Here is a 19,972-nt window from a genome sequence, read left to right on the forward strand (position 1 = left end):
GCTATGTGCTAAGTGCTTCACGTGAATTATCTTTTTTGGGGGAGGTCATATGGTAATAATAGGTTTATTTACTTATTTATTTTTAAAGTTTTTACCCATCTCCCCACCCACCTCCCTTCTGGTAACCATCAGTTTGTTCTCTATAGTTAAGAATCTGTTTCTTGGTTGCCTCTCTCTCTGTTTTCCCCCCATTTGCTCGTTGTTTTGTTTCTTAAATTCCATATATGAGTGAAATCATGTGGTATTGTCTTTCTCTGACTTATGAAATTTTGCCAATTACAACAACATGGATGGAGCTCGAGAGTATTAGGCTAAGTAAAATAAGTCAGTCACATGAATTATCTCATGGAATACAATGGCCCTTTGAAGAAGGTATTCTTATCATTCCCATTTCACAGATAATGAAATTGAGGCTAAGGATCCTATGGCCGGCAGGTTTCAACTCTCAGACACGAACCCTCTGATTAGCCACTACCCTATACTGCCTTCTGTGGAAAACGCCCTTGCCCATCTGCCCTGTGAAGTATGGTGATTTTCAAAAAGAGCCAATCTTGATCATGTTGCTTTTCTATTTAAAACATTTAATGGCTCCCCATTCTTCTTGGCTCATTTCCACCATTCTCCCCTTGCTCCAGTTACTGAGAATGTTTTCCAATCCCTCAAATACACCAAACTCTTCCATTTTGGAGGTTTTGCCCAATCCATTCCCTCTGCCTTTAATATGCATTCTCTTTCCTTTTCCTGACTTCCCCATCCTTCAGTCTTAGTAAGATGTGCCAGGCCCTCTATTAGGTGTTTGTAGAACTTTTAGCTGGTCCTACAGGTGACCACTGAGCCCTTGAAATGTGATTAGTCTGACTTTGGATGTGAGTGTGAAACACCTGCTAAGTTTGAAGACTAGGTACAAGAAAACAGTGTAAAATATATTGCTAATAATGTTTTGTATTGGTTGCATGTTGAAAAGGGACTATTTCAGATATCTTGGATTATAGAAAATATACTATAAAAACTAATTTCACCTGTTTATTTTTACTTTTTAATATGTGGCTGCCAGAAAACTTTAAATGACGTACGTGTAGCATTATATTTCTACCTGACAGCGCTAGCTTCAGGGCATCTTGCATTTCCTTTTAGTTGTAATAACTTGTTTACTTTCTGTTGTTGTTGTTTTTTTAACCAGAGGGAGGGCCATCTCTGTTTTATTCCCCAGTGCTGAGAACAGAAGCTGGCATAGCATGCTTAAATTGAATTGTTGACATAATGAAGGTGGGAATCAGCGGGAAAAAGGAGAGCAAAAAAAAAAAAAAAAAAATTCTTTCCTTTAGAACAAAATGTGACTGTGGACCTTGAATCTTGATATTAGAAAGGAAGAAAGGCGATAGTAGTGATGAGTTTGGGTGAAGAAAATTTAAAAATATATTACTGGAAATATAAATGAGGGAAATCAACTTTATCTTGTGTATAATCAAAAGATTGTAATATTTGTTGAGTGTACACTATGTGCCAGGTATGGTGCTGTATGAACTTTATGTGCAGGTTTTTATTTCATCCTCATGAAGAGCTTAGGAGGTCAGTACTGTTCTTATCAATCCATTCTTTAGATGATGAACCTGAGTCATAGAGAGGGTAGGTAACTTGCTCAAGGCCACATAACTAGGAAGTGGCAGAGCCAGCCTCTGAACTCAAAGCAGTCTGGCTCCAGGCTCGTTGTTGGTTTACTTCTATGGCATAGCGCCAAAGTCCAGCTTCCCTACAAGTATAAGGAGAATCTCTGAACCTACACACAGGCTCTACCTTAACTCCCTTAATCATTTATATTTCACAAGCCTTAATAATAATTATAACTGAAAAAGCATTTTATCAAGTGTAAATTTTTTGTGAGACATGGCCATAAGAATTTTCCATGGATTATTTTATTTACTTGACACGAGATTTTCATGAGGTGGATATTTTTCTTCTCTATTTCAAAGATAATAAAACTAAAGAATAGAGAAACTAGAAACAACCAAAATATCCAACACTACACAAGTGGTTAAAAATAAGTGATGATACATCAGAATTAGGGGATATTTTGCAGCCATTATATATATTATACTTAAAGCCAAATAATATCATGGAAGAGTTAAAATATATGGTAAAAATGATTACACTAAAAACCTAACCGCAGAGATGTCCTTTCTCACCACTTCCATTCAAAATCATACTGGATGTCCTAGCTAGTGCAATAAGATGAGAAAAATAAATGTTATTCAGTGATAAAAGAAATGAATTATCAAACCATGCAAAAATATGGAATCTTAAATGTATATTGTTAAGTGAAAGAGGTCAGTCTGAAAAGGCTACCTACTATTTCATGCCATTTATTTGACTTTCTGAAAAAGGTAAAGTTACAGAGAGAATAGACAAACCAGTGATAGCCCGGGCTTCAGATATGGAGTGATGGACATATCTCCATATGTAAACATGGAGAAATTTTTTAGGGCAGTGAAACTATTCTGTAGGATACATGACACTATGCATTTGTCAAAACCCACAGAACTTTACAGCATACCGGAATAAAACAATATAGGCAAAAAAAAAACAAACAATATAGGCAGAGTAAAAAAATAATAATCATTAGGAAGTTAGGAATCCCAAGATAGAATGCAGACTGTGACAAAAAGAATTTGACTATCTTACAAATGCATGAAACAACCTCACTGAAGGGAGTGGGATGAGGGAGGTGGGGAAGGTGCTGACTTAAATAATTTCAAAATGAGTGGATTATGAAGACTAAAGGCAAAACACCCTGTACACGAGCACTCTATTCTAGTTGATAAAGTATGTTTTTCACAGGGTGCAGGTAATCAGTCTGAAACCATTATACATATATACCGGTATTAGACAAATAGATGGCAGATAGTGTGAGTCAAATTTCTCACTGTGGGAGTGGGAAGTTATAGATAAGCAAGGAGAAAAGGCTGGACTGATCCATGCGCTAATGGATTAGAATTAGACAAATGAATGTGAACTCATAAGTAGCTAGATATAGATATATACGCAAATATTTATAGATTTGTGTATATGCACAGGTTAGTATACCCTCATATATTTTCTTGCTGTCTCAGCTGAAGGTGTGTAAAAGCAATGACATCTCAGTAGCAACAAGCACACCTACCACCCAGATCTTGGTTTCTAATCCCATTCTTCAATAAACAAGAATCTTTGGCACAGTGGCAGTTGCTAAGATGGGGCAGGGAATATACAAGCATCTAGTTGTGTCAGAAAGTAAGGAAGTGTCTAAAAACACAACACAAAGCAAAACATAATCATGGGAGTACGTCAAGGAAACACAGGAGCCAACCAAAAGATCTCCCGATGGCCAAAACTGAAACAATTTGAGAAACAAAAAAATACAGTAGTAATGGATTATAACCCAAAGTATAAAACAGATACTCGTGAGTCCACACTGATATAAATAAATGACTGACCGACTTAATTAATTAATGTGAGAAACAAATCTTCCATGCAGAACAATTCCAAATAATTTCTGTAGGTATTCACTATCAAGGAGGTAGGATATAACTTCTTACACTACAGTGTCGGCTGTGCATGGTGACTTCCTTCTAAAGAGTTCAGTATGGAAAGGGAGGGTGGGTGGAGAGTAACTTTACCGTGGAGAAATTTGGACAATACCACTTTCACCAGGTAATCAAAGTCAATGGTAAATCAAATTGATAGTATGTATTCTTAATATGATGTGATGAAAATGGACTATACCTCTGTGGTCTTTCCCCCAAAACCCATAATTCAAGTCTAATCTTGAAAAAAATATCAGACAAATCCCAACTGAGGGACGTTCTCTAAAATACCTGATCATTATCCCTCAAATCTGTCAGAGTCATCAGCAGCAAGGAAAGTCTGAGAGACCATAGCAGTCAAAAAGAGCCTAAGGAGACATAATCACTAAATGTAAAGTGATATCTGGGATAGGATCCTGGAGCAGAAAGAGGACACCACATAAAAACAAAGGAGAGGGGCGCCTGGGTGACTCAGTCATTAAGCGTCTGCCTTTGGCTCAGGTCATGTTCCCAGGGTCCTGGGATCGAGCCCTGAGTCCAGCTCCCTGCTCAGTGGGAGTCTTCTCCCCCTCTTACTCCCCTACTCCCCCTGCTTGTGTTCCCTCTCGCAGTCTCTCTATCAAATAAATACAATCTTAAAAAAAAACAAAACAAAAACAAAGGAGATATGTAAACAATGGACTTCAGTTAATGCTAATGTAACAATATTGGTTCATTAAAAATGTGCTGAAAGATTAAAAACTGTCAACCCATAATTCTCTATCCAGTGAAAATATCCTTTAGGAATTAAGGTAAAATAAAGACACTCTCAGATGAAGGAAAATTTAGGAGAATTCATATCCAGCAGACCTGTTCTACAAGAATTTCTAAAGGAAGTTCTTCAGACAGAAGGGAAATAATACCAGAGGGAATCTTAGAACATCAAAAATGAAGGAAGAACAACAGCAAGATAACTAAAAATAATTCCAGAAACGGGAAGGGGATGGTGTGAGACCTAACCTTGACAAGATATAGATAATTGAAAAAAAAAATCATTGCAGAAGAAATTCATTCCCAATATGGTTGAGATGATGTTAGATTATTAAAAAAAAAGTCTGCTAAAAAACTTAATTAAAAGAAGTAGAATATGAAACTATGCCGTATGAACTAAATTTTGTTTCTATATGTATATTTGTTTCTGTATGTTAAATACAGAAGCACACAGAGCTCTGGCTGGTGGCATCTATGGGAGATTTTTAAAAATACTTTTATGTTTCAAAATATTCAACATAAGCATTATTACGTTTATGACCAGTAAAAGATAATCATTATTTTAAAAATTCACTGTCTCACTAGACTTCATTTGAGACTCTTGGCACAAACATTTCCTTTTAGGCACAAAATATAAGCTTCAATGACTCATCTGAATGTAAATTTGGCTCATAGGGTTTAAAGACTTAAAATCAAATAGATAAAAAAAAAAGAAGAATCCCTGTAATATTCTAGGACAAATGGGATTGCTTATGTCATCTACTGGTTCAGAACCCACATCTAAGTAGCTCAAAAGACTTAACAAGATCAAATCTTGTTAATTTCCACATCATACATGTTAAGAAGACAGTGAAAAAGAAATTATGCTTCTGACTGAATGGAATGCATGGAATTTCTAAAGCACAATGCTCATTGCAATCAAAGCTATTGCAAAACGTGATGTCAACATTATTCTCGTAAGTGCTTCTGTCCTATTTCTTCATAAACAAGGGATGAAGACTAACCCCAAATGAGATATTGATTGCATTACGTTGTTATCTGAGTACACTAGAGGAAGGGGACTGATTTTTTAGCAGTCAGCCGAATGTGCCTCCCTGAAGAGGAGAGGTGAACAGCTACTCTTTCTTGTTCCCCCTTCTTCTGGGCACAGAACTTTTCCCCATCTTCAGACCTGAGCCCACAGTGGTATCACACCCACACTGGCTCAGAGTTGGGGTGGAGGGGCCGCTCCACCCACACTAGATCAGTCAGTGTCTTTCCCCGAGGTTTTCTAACTGCAGCTGCTGGGGAAGAACTAGGGACCAGTGGAGGCCATGTTTCCAGGCCTGGGGAGAAGCAGAAAGAAGTAGATTTGGCTTCTAGTAGCAGAGGGTCAGCTGCACGCTTGCTCCTCCTGTGGACTGGGGATGTGAGTCCTCAACTTCCCCTCTTATTTGCTGTTGAGATGGCTTGATAAGGGTTTCTGTCACCTGTAATTTACCTAGTCTGGAGTTATATGGTAATTTAGTAACTACATTCTTAGGAAGAGGGAGAATGTTGGGGGGTGAAACATTTTCTCGGAAACCCTTTGTGTTCAAGTGACATAGCTCTTAGAATGCACAGAGAATTTTAGCACTTAACTCCCATCTCTCTCAGTACCACATTCTGACATAATTATCCATTTACCTATTTCTCCTCTAAGCTATTTAGGCTGTTTGCTCTTTGAAGTCAAGAATTAGTGTTATTAGACTTCATATCTCTAGAGCCAAAGCATGTGCTTGCATGACACATAGTAGGCACTTAATAAATGTTAGTTGATTTTAAAAGGATTACATAAAATATGATCATTTGCCTTCTATTACAGTATTATTTCAATCCTTCAAGCTTTATTAATTGGAAATTTGTGGCTAGGCTGGAAAGGTTAATTTATTTAAGAAAAAGGGGGTTATTAACTCATTTAGTAGTATAAGAAACTATAAAAAGAGAATGATTAAACTAATTAAGAAAACAAATTGTTTCAAGCAGGCCATAGCCATTTAAAATCACTGATTCATATAGAAACAATTTGTGGACTCTGTTACAAATAACATCCCTCTACCTATTCATTAAATTAGGTCCCTGAGGATGTCTATTAAGCGACGCTTTGTTAGCTTGATTCATTTACTATTTGTACTTGATATAACCCATAAATCAACCTTTTATTAATTTGAAAGGTGATATCTGCAGTCATATACAGAGTTTACTTAGAAACATAAATTCTCTTGAAATCTACAAAATATAACAGAGGGGGAAGAAGAAATTAATAAAACCCTTGCTGATTTTTGCCTCATTATTTTTATTTTTTTAGACACATTCTAATTTTAGTCATGCCCCAGGCACATGCTACTCAGTATAAATACCCAACATATAATCTCATTATCACTCCGTGATGTTTATTATCATTAACTATTGACTGGACAGAGGGACAGAACAAAAGCCTAACTATAACCCTGGATGCCTAGTGACAGTGACTTTCAAACTGGGTCTCCAAGCTCCCTTTATCCTCAGTTTTCTCTTCTCAGTTTCTCTTTAATAGACAGCCCCATTGACTGCACACTTCCACATGGTCAGGCCCTAAACCCCGAGGTCATCCTTAACTCCTCTCCTTCTCTCTCACCTCACATTTAATCCATCACTCTTATTTTCAAAATCCATCCAGAATGCAACACTTCCCACACCCCTCCTATGACTACGCCATCATCTCTCTCTCTCCAGAAGGTACCACACTAGCTACCTAGGAGTCAAAGAATTCAGGGACCTTGCTATGTAAAACTATTTCCTTTTCATCTACTGATTTATGCGAATGAGTTTTCCCAGCACTTACATATGTAATATAAAGAAGAAGAATAGAATTGATGTTAAACCCATTGCAGATAGATAACGAATTCATTTTTTAAAAACATCCAAGTCATTGCATGAAGCCTTTCCAATAATTTATTTTAATATTTAATAATTGTTTATAAAATTCTATAAAATATTTAGTTTTGACAGCTGTGTACAACTACTGTCATAACTCAAGCCAGAAGAAAAATTTTAATAGACAGAGTCAAAAGAAATTTCAAAACACTAAAATTTAAATGTATATACTTCTTTTTGATACATGAAAGTATAAGAGGGTAATCAACAAGAGACTTTCAGTCATAAAAATACATTACAACATGGAGGTACTATTTAACCCTGGACAGCTCACACTGGGACAGTTAAAATGGAGAAAAATTATCTTCTTATTTTAATTCACTGTTACATGTGAGCCTTTGTTACTGTGGTTGAATCTGTATATTAACTAACACATTGAGACAATTAAAAGGTAACCTGGTCTGGAAAAAAATACATTACAATAGGATAAAATTCTGTAGGGGAAATAGAACTGGAATATGATTTAAAGGAGAGAAAGAAATAATATAATATTGCTAACAGTTAAAGAAGAGTGTGAGCATAGTTTTTAAAAATGGTGAGTAGCGAATTGTCTCCCACAAAGCTTAACTCTGGTCTAATACACAGCAAGCATTCTATAAAAACTTGCTACCTAGTAGAAGCACTTCTTGGGAAAATCTGTTTGATGTACAGGATTGGAACTCAGTATCTTTCTATGGACTTACAGCCCAGATACTTCTTTCAAGAAAGTCAAGTATCAACAACATATTAGATTAGGAGACATAAACGTATGAATGAATGAATTGGATACTCCGACTAATTTTGAGGTTTCCAAGTGCTAGTCATTTTACAAAAGAAAATAACATTTACTACTAACATTTCCACTTCCACTTCATCCAAACATTTCCAACACCATACAACTGAAACTTCAGTTCTCAGGTTAGACGTGCAGAAACACTGAGATGGCCACCAGAGGGAGCCCAAGTGTTTTTCTGAATAAACCAGACATCACAGAGAAAAAACACAAAACCTAAAGGAAGGAGCCGGGGCGAGAAGGCCCACCATTACCTGTTTCAGTCACTTAAGACAATTTCTTGTTGAATGGCAGAGCTATTTTTGCATTTATGTTACAAATTCCTTTACTAGGCAGTTATACATTGCAATGCTTTGACACTTTTAGGAGAATTGGTGAAACATTTAAAAACCTCACATACCCTAAAACTAGAAGGTCCAGGATAGGCAGTCGCGAAAACATCCATGATGCTCTGCTGTGCCCCCAAACAGGCTGGGCCTCTTCTCCAGCTTATCTTCATGTTCCTGTTCTTACTCTATCCTGGTCCATCTTTGTAGTCAACTCTGGGTGTGGTTTCCTCACTTTGTTTGGAACCAGGCTATCAAATTACAGCACTGAGTGAGCACTTCGTGTGACGTGGGAATTTTTCATTCTCCTGGCTGAGCCAAATTATATGGACATTAAGATGAATGACTTTCCATTTGACATCCCGAAGTCTTCCTAGAACTGAGGACTGGACCAAGTCCTAATAGGATTCAAGAGGACCTTTATAATGCTTCTCCAGAACCAAGCTCCACTTAAACCAGAACCCACTGGGGGCGCCTGGATGGCTCAGTCGTTTGGGCGTCCCACTAGTGATTTCGGCTTGGGTTATGATCTCGGGGTCGTGAGATCGAGCCCTGCTTGGAGCTCTACGCTCAGGGTGGAGTTTGCTTGGGATTCTCTCTCTCCCTCTCCCTTTGCCCCTCCCCTGTTACACTCTCTAAATAAATATATAAATAAATAAATACATGAGTAAATAAAATCTTTAAAAAACAAAACAAAACAAAAACAAACCAGAACCCACTGGCCAACCTCAGGGATCCCCCGGGCTGAGACTACAGACAAGGGTGTGATCTTATTTAGAATCAAACTCCAGGGAAACTTAATCTGTTTTAGATTTGAGAACTATGGAGTTTTGGAATTTTCCCCGTGCTGTATCCTATTTGATCTCCCAACAATCCTTTTACTGTGGTAGGTCAGGGATCACCATGTTCTTGATGAGGAAACCAGGTCATGGAGGTAAGTGACGTATTTGTGTTGCAGCAATCAAGTGTCAGGGACAGAAACTGGGGACATGGACTATAACAATGACTAAGTACTAATTCAGTCATACTAATGTCTTCTGAGAAAATTCTCACTTTCCTTTTCCCTCACGTTACAAGTGAGTGAAAAGCATCACAGACATAAATTTAGTGACTTAGCACTTGTTTTACCCAGTATTTTCATGGTATGTTTTCCTATGTTATTTTTTCATGTCCAGATGGGATAATTTTATGATGTATGCAAATAAATTAGCACAAACAAATTAAATCCCACAAGGTTAGGTCCTTTGCCGAATGCTGCTAGATTTAACATGCTTATTAATGCCTTGAATATGGACTCAAAAGCGTTCTTAATAAATTTGACAATGATACCCAATTGGGTGGGGATGGCTGGCCCTCAGGAGAAGTGGAATAAAATTTAAAATGGCCTTGACAAATGAAAAAGGTAAAAGGACAGAATTCAATAGAAAACCTTGCAGAGTGATTCATTCAAGAGAAGGGTGTGTGTGTGTGTGTGTGTGTGTGTGTGTGTGTGTGTATGAAGGGGGGGAACAAAGGAGAACCACGGAAATGTGGGAGAACTGACTGGGCAGTCACAGCAGAAAAGGAGCTGGAGATCAGAGTGAACAATAGGCTCTAAAGACATTAGCATCTAGAGCTGTCATTTTAAAAAAAGGAGGCACGATATTGGGAGGTACAAATAGGGGGAAATTCAACCTAATTCCCCATCTACTTTTTTAAAAAGATCAAGTTTTAGAGAAAAAAAAATATGATGTTTTGTTGGGTCCCTGAAATACCTGGAGCTTGGAAGCCAGGTTTGGTAACTTTGAAAGGGATCTTACAAAGTATAGTTTTTAACATAATGACGAGTTTTTTCATTTTAGATCTGATGAAATTAGCCTCGAAAGAGAAAATTCTGGTACTCTATTCCTTTCTTTATGCAATGCTCTTGGCCTGGAATATTCTTTCCCTTCCACCCGGGTAACATCTTTCCATCAGGAGTGCACACAGGCATTTCTTCCTCTTTGAGGCTGGCTCTGAACTCCTCCCCTTCTCCCCAAGGAGAACTGCACACCTCCCCCATGTGTCTCCTCAGAGTACATACCAGGGATAAATCTTCTCATTAATCCTTCTAGAAGCCCCCTGGGGTAAGACACTGCTATTATTTCCGTTCTGTAGAGGGAAACGGAGGAGTAGGCTTAACTAAAGTGTCCACCTTCACATGGTGAGTAAGTGGCAGAGTTGGGACTGTAACTCAAGACTGAAGAACTCCTAAGCTCACCTCCTCATGCCACACTCTCTCGACCATACGCACATGTGCTCACATGTCTGTCTCTGTCCAGTGGCTCTAACTCCCTGAAGGAAACGACCATGCTTTATTTATTTTTGGGGCCTCACATGGGGCTTGGGATCAATCACTACATGTTCATTAAATTAAAGATTTTCAACCAAACAGATGGCATATTTTGTGGGTATTTCTGAGTCATTCTTTGAAGGAAAATAAAAAATAAAACTAAGTTCAAGTGAACAGAATTTAAACATTTATAAAAACTGGCAATAAGAACTCTGAACAATGCCAGATCATATTATTAAAGGTGGTTTTATAATTTCATTTTCAGGAAACTTTTAAGAACGAGAACAGTTAGATATATATGCATACGTACGTACGTATGGATGTGCTTATATATGTATGTGTATATGTGCATCTATCAGTCATCTATCTTCAATGTAATTTTATCTAAAGGTAAAAAGAATGACTACAGGCTATTTTAATATCTATGGACTCAGGGGAGGCTGTCTGATACAGAACTGCTTTTAGGAAAGAATCCATATCCTAAATGACATGTAATCACTATATTAATTTATCCAATCTGAGAATACTACAGCTTGCTCTCCTAAACATAAGACATATTTTGCAAATAATTTGGTTCCAATTTATCAAAACAAGAACAATAAATATTCAGATACATCAAACATAAATGATACTATCTAATTTATTCTCACTGTCAATTGAGAAAACGTGCTAGCAGCCCAAAGTTACTGGTGATGAACATAATTGCCTGCAGCACAGGATAAAATATTTCTGGAGACAGCAATCTACTCTCCCCTGACTTTGAAATCAGCACTCTCGTACATTACCATTAACATGACATTGTGTTCCTTGCCCCTGCTACTAGTGGAACTAATTCTTAGCAGCAGGGCCCGTATGGAGCAGCCTCATCTCAAGGCCGTGTCATTTTTTCAAGTGAGAACAGGGGAGAAGCTGTTGGCTAGAGAGACTGGGGAATCTCGTTTCTTCTATTATCACTATTTTTAACAATTAAACACTCTCATATTCTCTGCGATATCTTGCGCAAGTCAAATTCTGATTACACAGAAGCCTGAGAGGACATACGTATGCCAAGCTGGGTAAAATGTGGGAAAACGCATGCAACCCTGGAAAGCCATCAGCATCGCAACAACAGTAAGAAGTTCTTTTCCATTAAAAAAAATCTAAAACCTGTACAGAAACCAAAAGGAGAGCACCAAAATAATCAGCATGTGTAATTCATAATTTTATGAAAGTAATTCTAAAATATACTAATGAACCATCACCACAAAACACTCCAATATGTGCCATTTCACCCAGCAAACTCACGGTATGCAGGTCTTGGCAACATTGCCGAGAACGTTCAGAGGCAACAAACACATGGCTTAACTGAGACCAGAGGGATCAGGTTTTTAGACTGTTACCCACACTTACTATTCATGATTTAGATTAAGGGCAACTACAGATCATTTTAAAAATTCAATCAATATACCAGTGCAGGAGCTAAAGAGAGAGAGAGAGAGAGAGAGATGGCACCATCAGCTTTTATAACAGAGCAGAGGAACAGACCGAATAAAAAGCAAGAAGATATTCAGCCAGGGCATTCTGCCCCATAAAATACATAACTCACAAACACAAAAACAAACATTTCTTCAGACACCGAGAGCTGATGTTGTCCTTGGCACCTTCGACATTAAGTCACTGGTGTTCTCCCGAAGGTGGGACAAGGTAAGTGTTGGCTCACTGAGCTATGTGTTCCCATAGGCCAGCTAAAGAAATGAGTGTTTACACTCCACACATCGGGAGGGACGGAGCCAGCAACACTGCCAAATCTAATCTTCACCTGGGCGATAAGCAGTGTGTCCTTTAAAATCAAAATGAGCAGGCTTAGGATTTTCTGTCCTTCGCATTCGGTTGATGTGCCCTCCTCTGCTGAGCGTTGCGCCTTGGGCCAGTTACAGACGGGCGGGCTATTGCATCGCGGCGACAGGGCTAGCTAACCATCTCATCCTAGAACAGACGGGATCAGCTGCCAGGGGTAAACCTGTGAACTCTGGCCAAGATGCCTTGATAAGCTCAGTCATGTTTTAAAAGCAGGATTTTAAGAATTGTTTCACTGAAACTGTTGGTTTGAATTCAGTAGGTGTTCTAAAGCTGGAGTTAAAAGGTTTTACAGGCTTTTATGGGTTTATCTAAGTTTTTTATTATTTTAAGTTTGTTTGAGAACACACAATTTCCTTTACCTTCATCTGGCTCAGAATCCTAGCCAATGTATATGATAAAATAAGATGTTGTTATTTAATAGGTGTGAAATATTTTAATTTATTTTCTTTAATCTTAAAAAAGAGCAGCAATGTTATTATATTCCCTAAAAATGCCTAATATTCCTAAACTTTTGACACTAACAGTTATTTTCTTCTTATTCTATTGTCCTTTCCTTAATGAGAATTTTCAAGCTGTGTAAATTATCTCCTCCCCATTTGCCATTTAAAATCTGTGTCTTTATAATAATTTCTAAAAATTATTCTTTATATAAATGACCCATGATTTTTAAGAGTTTGACAAACTGCTGATTTAAGTCATCTTCTTAAAATAACACCTACCAAATAGTTTTATAAGACTCCCAAGCTTGCTCATTACTAATCGGTAACATCCAGTTCTTCTAGTGCTTAGGAAACCTTTGAGCTCTGAACTGCTTGTAAGTTTTTATTTAAATTCCAGTTAGTTAACATGTAGTGCAATATTAGTTTCAGGAGTACAATACAGTGATTCAACATTTCCATACTACACCCGGCGCTCATCACTGCAAGTGCCCTCCTTAGTCCCCATAGCCTCTTTGACCCATTGCCCCCACCCACCTCCCCTCTGGTAACTATCGGTTTTTCTCTATAAGTTAAGTGTCTGTTTTCTCTCTCTCTCTCTCTCTCTCTCTTTCCCCTTTATTTATTTTGTTTCTTAATTCCACATATGAATGAAGTCATGCAGTATTTGGCTTTCTCTGACTGACTTATGTCACTCAGCATTATACTCTCTAGCTCCATCCACGTCATTGCAAATGGTAAGGTTTCATTCCCTTTTATGGCTGAGTAATACTGTGTGTGTGTGTGTGTGTGTGTGTGTGTGTGTATGTGCGTATACACACACACAAATCTTCCTTATGCATTCATCAGTCCATGGACACTTGGGCTGTTTCCATAACTGATTGAATTATTGAATTGATTAGTGTTTTGTACTGGGAAAGTACTCTCCCACACTTAGAAGGAACCTCACTAATCACACTGTCAATACTATAATTGTATTAAAAAATGGGGACCTCAAATGATCCTTTTGGAAACTAGATGTTTATAAATAAGGAAATGGGATTATTTTGTGATATCTTCCTGAGCCTATTTTCTGGCTCCTACATTGAGGAAGAAAAGGATAAACTTGTAAAACTACACAACTCCATAGCAACCACTTGTCAAATGCATGGAGCACAGGGAACAAAATCTACGTAAGTAGCAGAAAATTATAGACAAGCTCGTTCCTCCAAAGGGCAACTGTAACATTCAACTATGAAGATTTCTTGTAATTGTGATTTTTAGCTTCTGTGTTAAACATGGTCATCCGATTGGGCACATACAGAGGACAGAAAAAATACAACTTAAACAGATCAAAGAGAATAATTTATTTGTACAACCAACAGCCCCAAACAATCGTAACCCTATCAAAATAGTCTACTTGCTTTATTGGAGCAATGGTCATTTTTCTAGTATCTTACCAATTAGTTTATAGATTCCAGTATCCTGTGTCATATCAAGTTAAATGACGTCTCTATCAATTACAGTAAGTAGTAAACAAAATAATGTAACAAGTTAACTGCCAGCCCATTTGTTTCTATGAAAGTGCAATTTATGAAAAGAAAGTTCCTTTTTTGCAAGGTGAGGCTGCATCTGGAAATAAAATAGAGCTGGCAAGGCAGCTAAAAACACCACTTACTGATGCCTGCATATTTGGTTAAAAGTTAAACATGGTGATTAACAAAATCAAGAGTAGGAGCTGGAGAGGAGAATACATTCTCTCCGCGAAGAAGCTGTTTGGACATTGAAACAATAGTCTAAGTGCTTTTATTTCAGTCCACAGGCATATTATTGCTATTTAGAAACATAAAGGGAATATAAGATTGCCCAGCGTGTAGTTAAAGAAGGTAAAGGATAAAAGAAATCATCATAACACAACTTGTCTCTTATAAAGGAAAAATTCCAATTAACACCCACTCTAAGACTCTTAGGCTTCTTTTTTTTTTTTTTTAGGCTTCTTTTTATCTTTCTAGAGCTTCAGCTCTATTCATGAATATCTTTCATCTCATTTGCTTTACTTTGACTGATGGCATTGGAGAGCTTTCTTAATAGCACATGGTGACATTACATCCACTCTATTTGCTGATAGAGAAAAAGGGTGCTTTTCTGTTTGCTAGAGAACTTGACATAGAATGAATGACCCAAACAAATACAAATAACATACACTATGAATAATATAAGGGAACAGCCTGGCCCACCCCCTAAATCTTATAGGGCGATACGCTGATAATAACTCTATGTTTCTAACTTTTTGTAAACTTCGAATTCCTATTTTGTTACAAAATGAGCCACAGGATGACAGCTGGTAGGCCTCTGCTTAGAACATTGTGCCTGTTGTCCCTCTGCAGGGAGGTCCAACCTAAAGGTCATGAGGGACCTAAGAGAGACAGAGCTTCCTTTTGAAGCTGAGAACATTTTAGACCTCCTAGGGCTTGGCCATTCTGTGTGTGCCCTCCACATCACTGCTGGTTCCTTGATGAGGAAGCACCAGGCTCTTTTATCCTCCTTACTTGGCTAGTGATCCATGTATTATTTGTTTTGGAGTGCTTTGGGACATCCGTATCCAAAATCGTGGCAGCACGAGTCTGTTAGTGTGGACTCTAAAGCTTTGGCTTTCCATGAACCTGATTATCTAGAGCTTCGCTCAACATACAAAGGTATTTTTTTTATAACAAAAGATCAGTGGAAAGGTTCATTGAAGAAAGGTATTTTGAGGAGAACCATAAATGGCAAAAGAACAGTTACTTCATAAAAGGGTAAGGCATTCTTCAGAGGAGGAAAGATCTTGAGAAAATGATACAAGTCTTGACAAAACAATAATTACAGTAATAGTCCTAACATTTACGAGCTCTGTCGGACTAGTCTCTATGCTTTCCACAGATTATTCCATTCACTATTCACAACGGCCTCTTAAGGTGGTCAAGACTAACATCCACATTTAAAGATGAGGGAAGGATGTTTTGAGAAGCCAAGTAGCTTGTGAAGGCCCACAGCCAAGAACGGAAATCCTCTGCCGAACCAAGCCAAGTGAGATTTTGGTGTGACATTTGAAGTCACATTGCTGGGTCTGGAACCCAAATTTGTGGTGATATAACAACCAGCCAGAATCCCAACCAGCCCTTGAAACCAACATTATGAAAAGAAGACCTAAGGAAAGCTAGAGTTAGATCTCTGGAAAGGAATACGGAAATAATCTGAGTTGAATGAAGATGACATCTCTGTCCACAGACACAGGACCAAAAGCAGGGAGAAGAAAGGAGAATGTTCTGTAATGATTCTGTAATGCCACTTGGGTACAGCAATCAAGGAACATAATGAAAGGGGACACATCTGAAAGCCACCAAGCACCGCTTCAAATTAATCACTATATACTCTTCCATCATTAACCCTTTCAGGTTGTTGAATAAACTGAGATTCCGGTTAATATATAACTCATATTATTATTATTTGCATGCAAAGCCAAAGCCAGTACACCACTGCCGTCCTTGAAATCTGCACTTGGCACTGGTTCTTGGTGAAAAGTTTGTCCTAAACATACTCTCTTACCTGACTGCCCTAAACAATGAGAGCAATTACTTATTTTCAGCTTCCAAAGAGAAATACTGACTTTCATGCACCTTGGGATACAATTATAAAATCAACTGACCCCATATTTCATATTTTGTATTCCCACTAAGGAAAAACAACTAATTTTTTGTATGTTATTAAAGTAATGATTTGCTCACTTGCCTGTATACATTGCGGGGAAAAGAAAAACCCTTAGCAATTGTACTGTTTGCCCCTAGAATAACCTTTCTGCAGACTAGTTAATATCAAGGACATGTTATGACCACGTTGGAGCAATCCACCTTCTGCCCCCTCATATTTCAAAGGGACTCACCAAAGAGGACAGAATAAGATTAGAAAAATATTTATTGCTCTGTTGAATGTGGATGCAGAGCTCTCTTTCTGGTAGGGTTACCATGATTATTATTATTATTTTTTTTTTTACCTTATGACAGTTTTTAGAAGCTAGGCAGAGAGAGTGCTACTCACGTTCTCCTTGTCAGGAATCCCTAGAAGAAGAAAAATAGAAAGAACATGAATTGTAAGATGAATCTGTAAAATGGAACTGAAATCCTTTGCTGAATCAAATAAAGTAAAATTCTGGTGTTTCTAATTTGTGTTTCCATCAAAACTTACATAATGCTGCTTAGAAAAATAGCAGCGGGGGCGCCTGGGTGGCTCAGCGGGACGCCTGGGTGGCTCTGTTGGTTAAGCGACTGCCTTCGGCTCAGGTCATGATCCTGGAGTCCCAGGATCGAGTCCCCACATAGGACACCCTCCTCGGCAGGGAGTCTGCTTCTCCCTCTGACCCTTCCCCCCTCATGCTCTCTCTCTCTCTCTCTCTCAAATAAATACATAAAAAAATCTAAAAAAAAATAGCAGAGCCCAACAAAATCCGTAACATAAATAAATCAATGAATCAGGAGAAGGCTGTGTGCCAGACAACAAAATCTCATACTTATTTTGTTTTTCTACCATACGCTTTACTTTGCCAGAGATAAAAATCCTTCTCGGATTCATTTACACCATGCGAACAGCTAATTCCTCTATGCTGGGCACAGAACACTCAGAATTTGGGACAGACACGTCACCTCTCAAGTGGCACAAACTGTATTTTTTACATTTCAAACCACCTCACTGGGGACCAGGGCTGTGAACCTAGCTTCAGGTCCCACATAAAAACCACCAGAACACAACTTCCTTTTGGGGCAAAGCAAATTCCTGCAGCCTCCGAAGTCAGGTCTGAGCCTGGCCGTGCCTGTTTCCAGGGGTGTCCCAGTTTTCTCAGTGAAAAAGTCCATCGTTCATCCATTTATGCATTTGTTCATTCATTTACAAACATTTCGTGAGCTACAGGCAGACCCTGGTCCTTTGTTCTTCCTTTGGGGCTGTCGACTCTGGAGGACATGAGCAGGGTGGCCAGACTGAAAGGTCCAGAGCCCCAGCAGCGCTAATGCCTCCAGTACAGTGGGCCCAAGTGGCCTTCTACTGAGAGTCGGAACCATAGGTGGTTTGTCTGTGCGGCTCGCCCTGGGGCAGTTTGAGGTGGTTTGCAACATGAAAATACAGTACCTCCAAATTCTAAGCAAACAGCACATTCTGTGTTTAATAAGGGGGTACGCAGGATTTATACTATTGGCTTTAAAAGAATTGAGTGTCCATTTTAATAGGCAGCAGTATAATACACAGAAAGGGTAAGAATGGAAGAGACTATCTGGAAACACTCCCTAATTAAACTCTGACCCCCACACTGGGGTAGTACGAGGACATAAAAAGCCTAGGCAGGAAGCAGGGTGACAGAATACTAACGGTTTGCCATCACTTCCCAAAGCTGTCAGAAGGAGTAAGGGTGGCCTAATATCAGCACTCTGAAACTTTGAATCCCAGCCGTCCGCTCATTATTCCACCCATTTGTTCAACCACCATTTGAAACGACTGGAACTGATTGTCTGAGGAGATACAAGGGTGTAACAGAAGCTTCCTTTCTAAGAGTTTCGATAAGATAAATACACAGCAGCACCAATCACCATATCTAAGTGGCTGGAGATTAGGGTATCTGTAGAGAAATAACACTGAAAAGATGATTTGGGGCCATGCAGGAATTTGAATGTTGGGCTAAGGCATTAGCAATCTTGGAATTTCACCTTCCATGGCAGGCAACGGGCAATCATTAAGATGTTTCGAGCAACAGAGTGATATGACCAGGAAAAAGGGGGAGAAGGGTCTGTTCAAAATGAAAAGACACTTAGAACAAAAATCAGATGCAAGAGCATGGTCCTTGAGGTCCAGTTTGAGCAAAGAGCTATAAAGACATTCAGTGGGGAAAATCTGAGTATGAACTCAGTAGATGATATGATTAAGGAAAGTCATACTAGTTATATTAGGTGTGATAATGGTGTTGTGGTTGTGCATGGAAAAGTCTTTATTTTCAAAACTATCTGCTGAAGTATTTGGGGTGAAATGTGTGTATGTGAATAAAATAAGGAAATAAGGCAAATATTAAAATTAAAATATTAAGGGGCATATTGTAATTAATAAAAAATCATATTTAAGTATTAAATACTAATGGTAATTAAAGTGATGAAGACATGTATGTTAACTATATCATTCTGCATATTTGAAATTTTTCACAATACAAAGTAAATTCAAAAAGTTCTGTGTAAGTCAGGTATAAGTCAGGTGTAGGGTACACCAAGGGTGAGATACTGAAGGCTCAGAGCCAGTTGAGTCATTCTTGCCCTCAGGTCAAGAGTGATAAGGCCCTTGGCCAAGTGGCTGCCCAGGGAACAGAAAGGAAAAAACAAGAACCCTGCAAAGGAAGGAACAAAGCACCGGATGGGTGATTAACCTCAGAGCATGGAGGTGACAGAAGGGAGGACTCTAAAATGTTTAAGATTTAGGGACACCTGGGTGGCTCAGTTGGTGAAGTGTCTGCCTTTGGCTCAGGTCATGATCCCAGGGTCCTGGGATTGAGCCCCACATTGGGCTCCCTTGAGCAGGGAACCTGCTTCTCCCTCTCTACTGCTGCTCCCCCTGCTTGTGCTCTCTCCCTCTCTCTCTCTATATATATATCACTCTCGCTCTCTTATCTGACAGATAAATAAATAAAATCTTAAAAAAAATAAAATAAAACGGCTGAGGTTGAGAGGCTGGTATGGGAGAAGAACAGTGTAGGTAGGAATGAAAATGTGGCCTTCAGGAGAAGGGATGGGTTTTGTGGGAATCAACATGTGTTCTGTTACTGACACTGTGTGTTTAACAGACCAGCAGAACATCCAGGTGGAAAGAGAACCCGCAGTCCTTTGGAAAGCTAGGCCCCCATGGGAAGAATCGAACAGAGGTATTGGTTCAGGAAGTTCATATCCACGGTAAGAAAGGATGGTCATGGGGAAAGTATAAAGAACAAAAGAGAAAAAACAGCCAAGACTGGACTCTTGGGTAATACCTAAGCTTTGGGCTGAGGGGAAGAGATACCTGTG

The 19,972-nt window shown here is 38.6% G+C and overlaps 1 protein-coding gene across 1 annotated transcript in view; it reads right to left on the reverse strand.

The window, feature by feature from the left end:
- The window catches only part of RAPGEF4 (Rap guanine nucleotide exchange factor 4), a 275,140-nt gene that overhangs the window by 101,460 nt on the left and 153,708 nt on the right, over positions 1-19,972 (reverse strand). Inside the window, exon 6 of the mRNA XM_040643867.1 lies at positions 16,983-17,002. Coding sequence (XP_040499801.1) covers positions 16,983-17,002 — 20 coding nt within the window. The remainder of the gene's footprint in view (positions 1-16,982; positions 17,003-19,972) is intronic.

The sequence above is a fragment of the Ursus maritimus genome, unplaced genomic scaffold (genome assembly GCF_017311325.1).
Source record: "Ursus maritimus isolate PB19 unplaced genomic scaffold, ASM1731132v1 scaffold_1, whole genome shotgun sequence".
Lineage (NCBI taxonomy): Eukaryota > Metazoa > Chordata > Mammalia > Carnivora > Ursidae > Ursus > Ursus maritimus.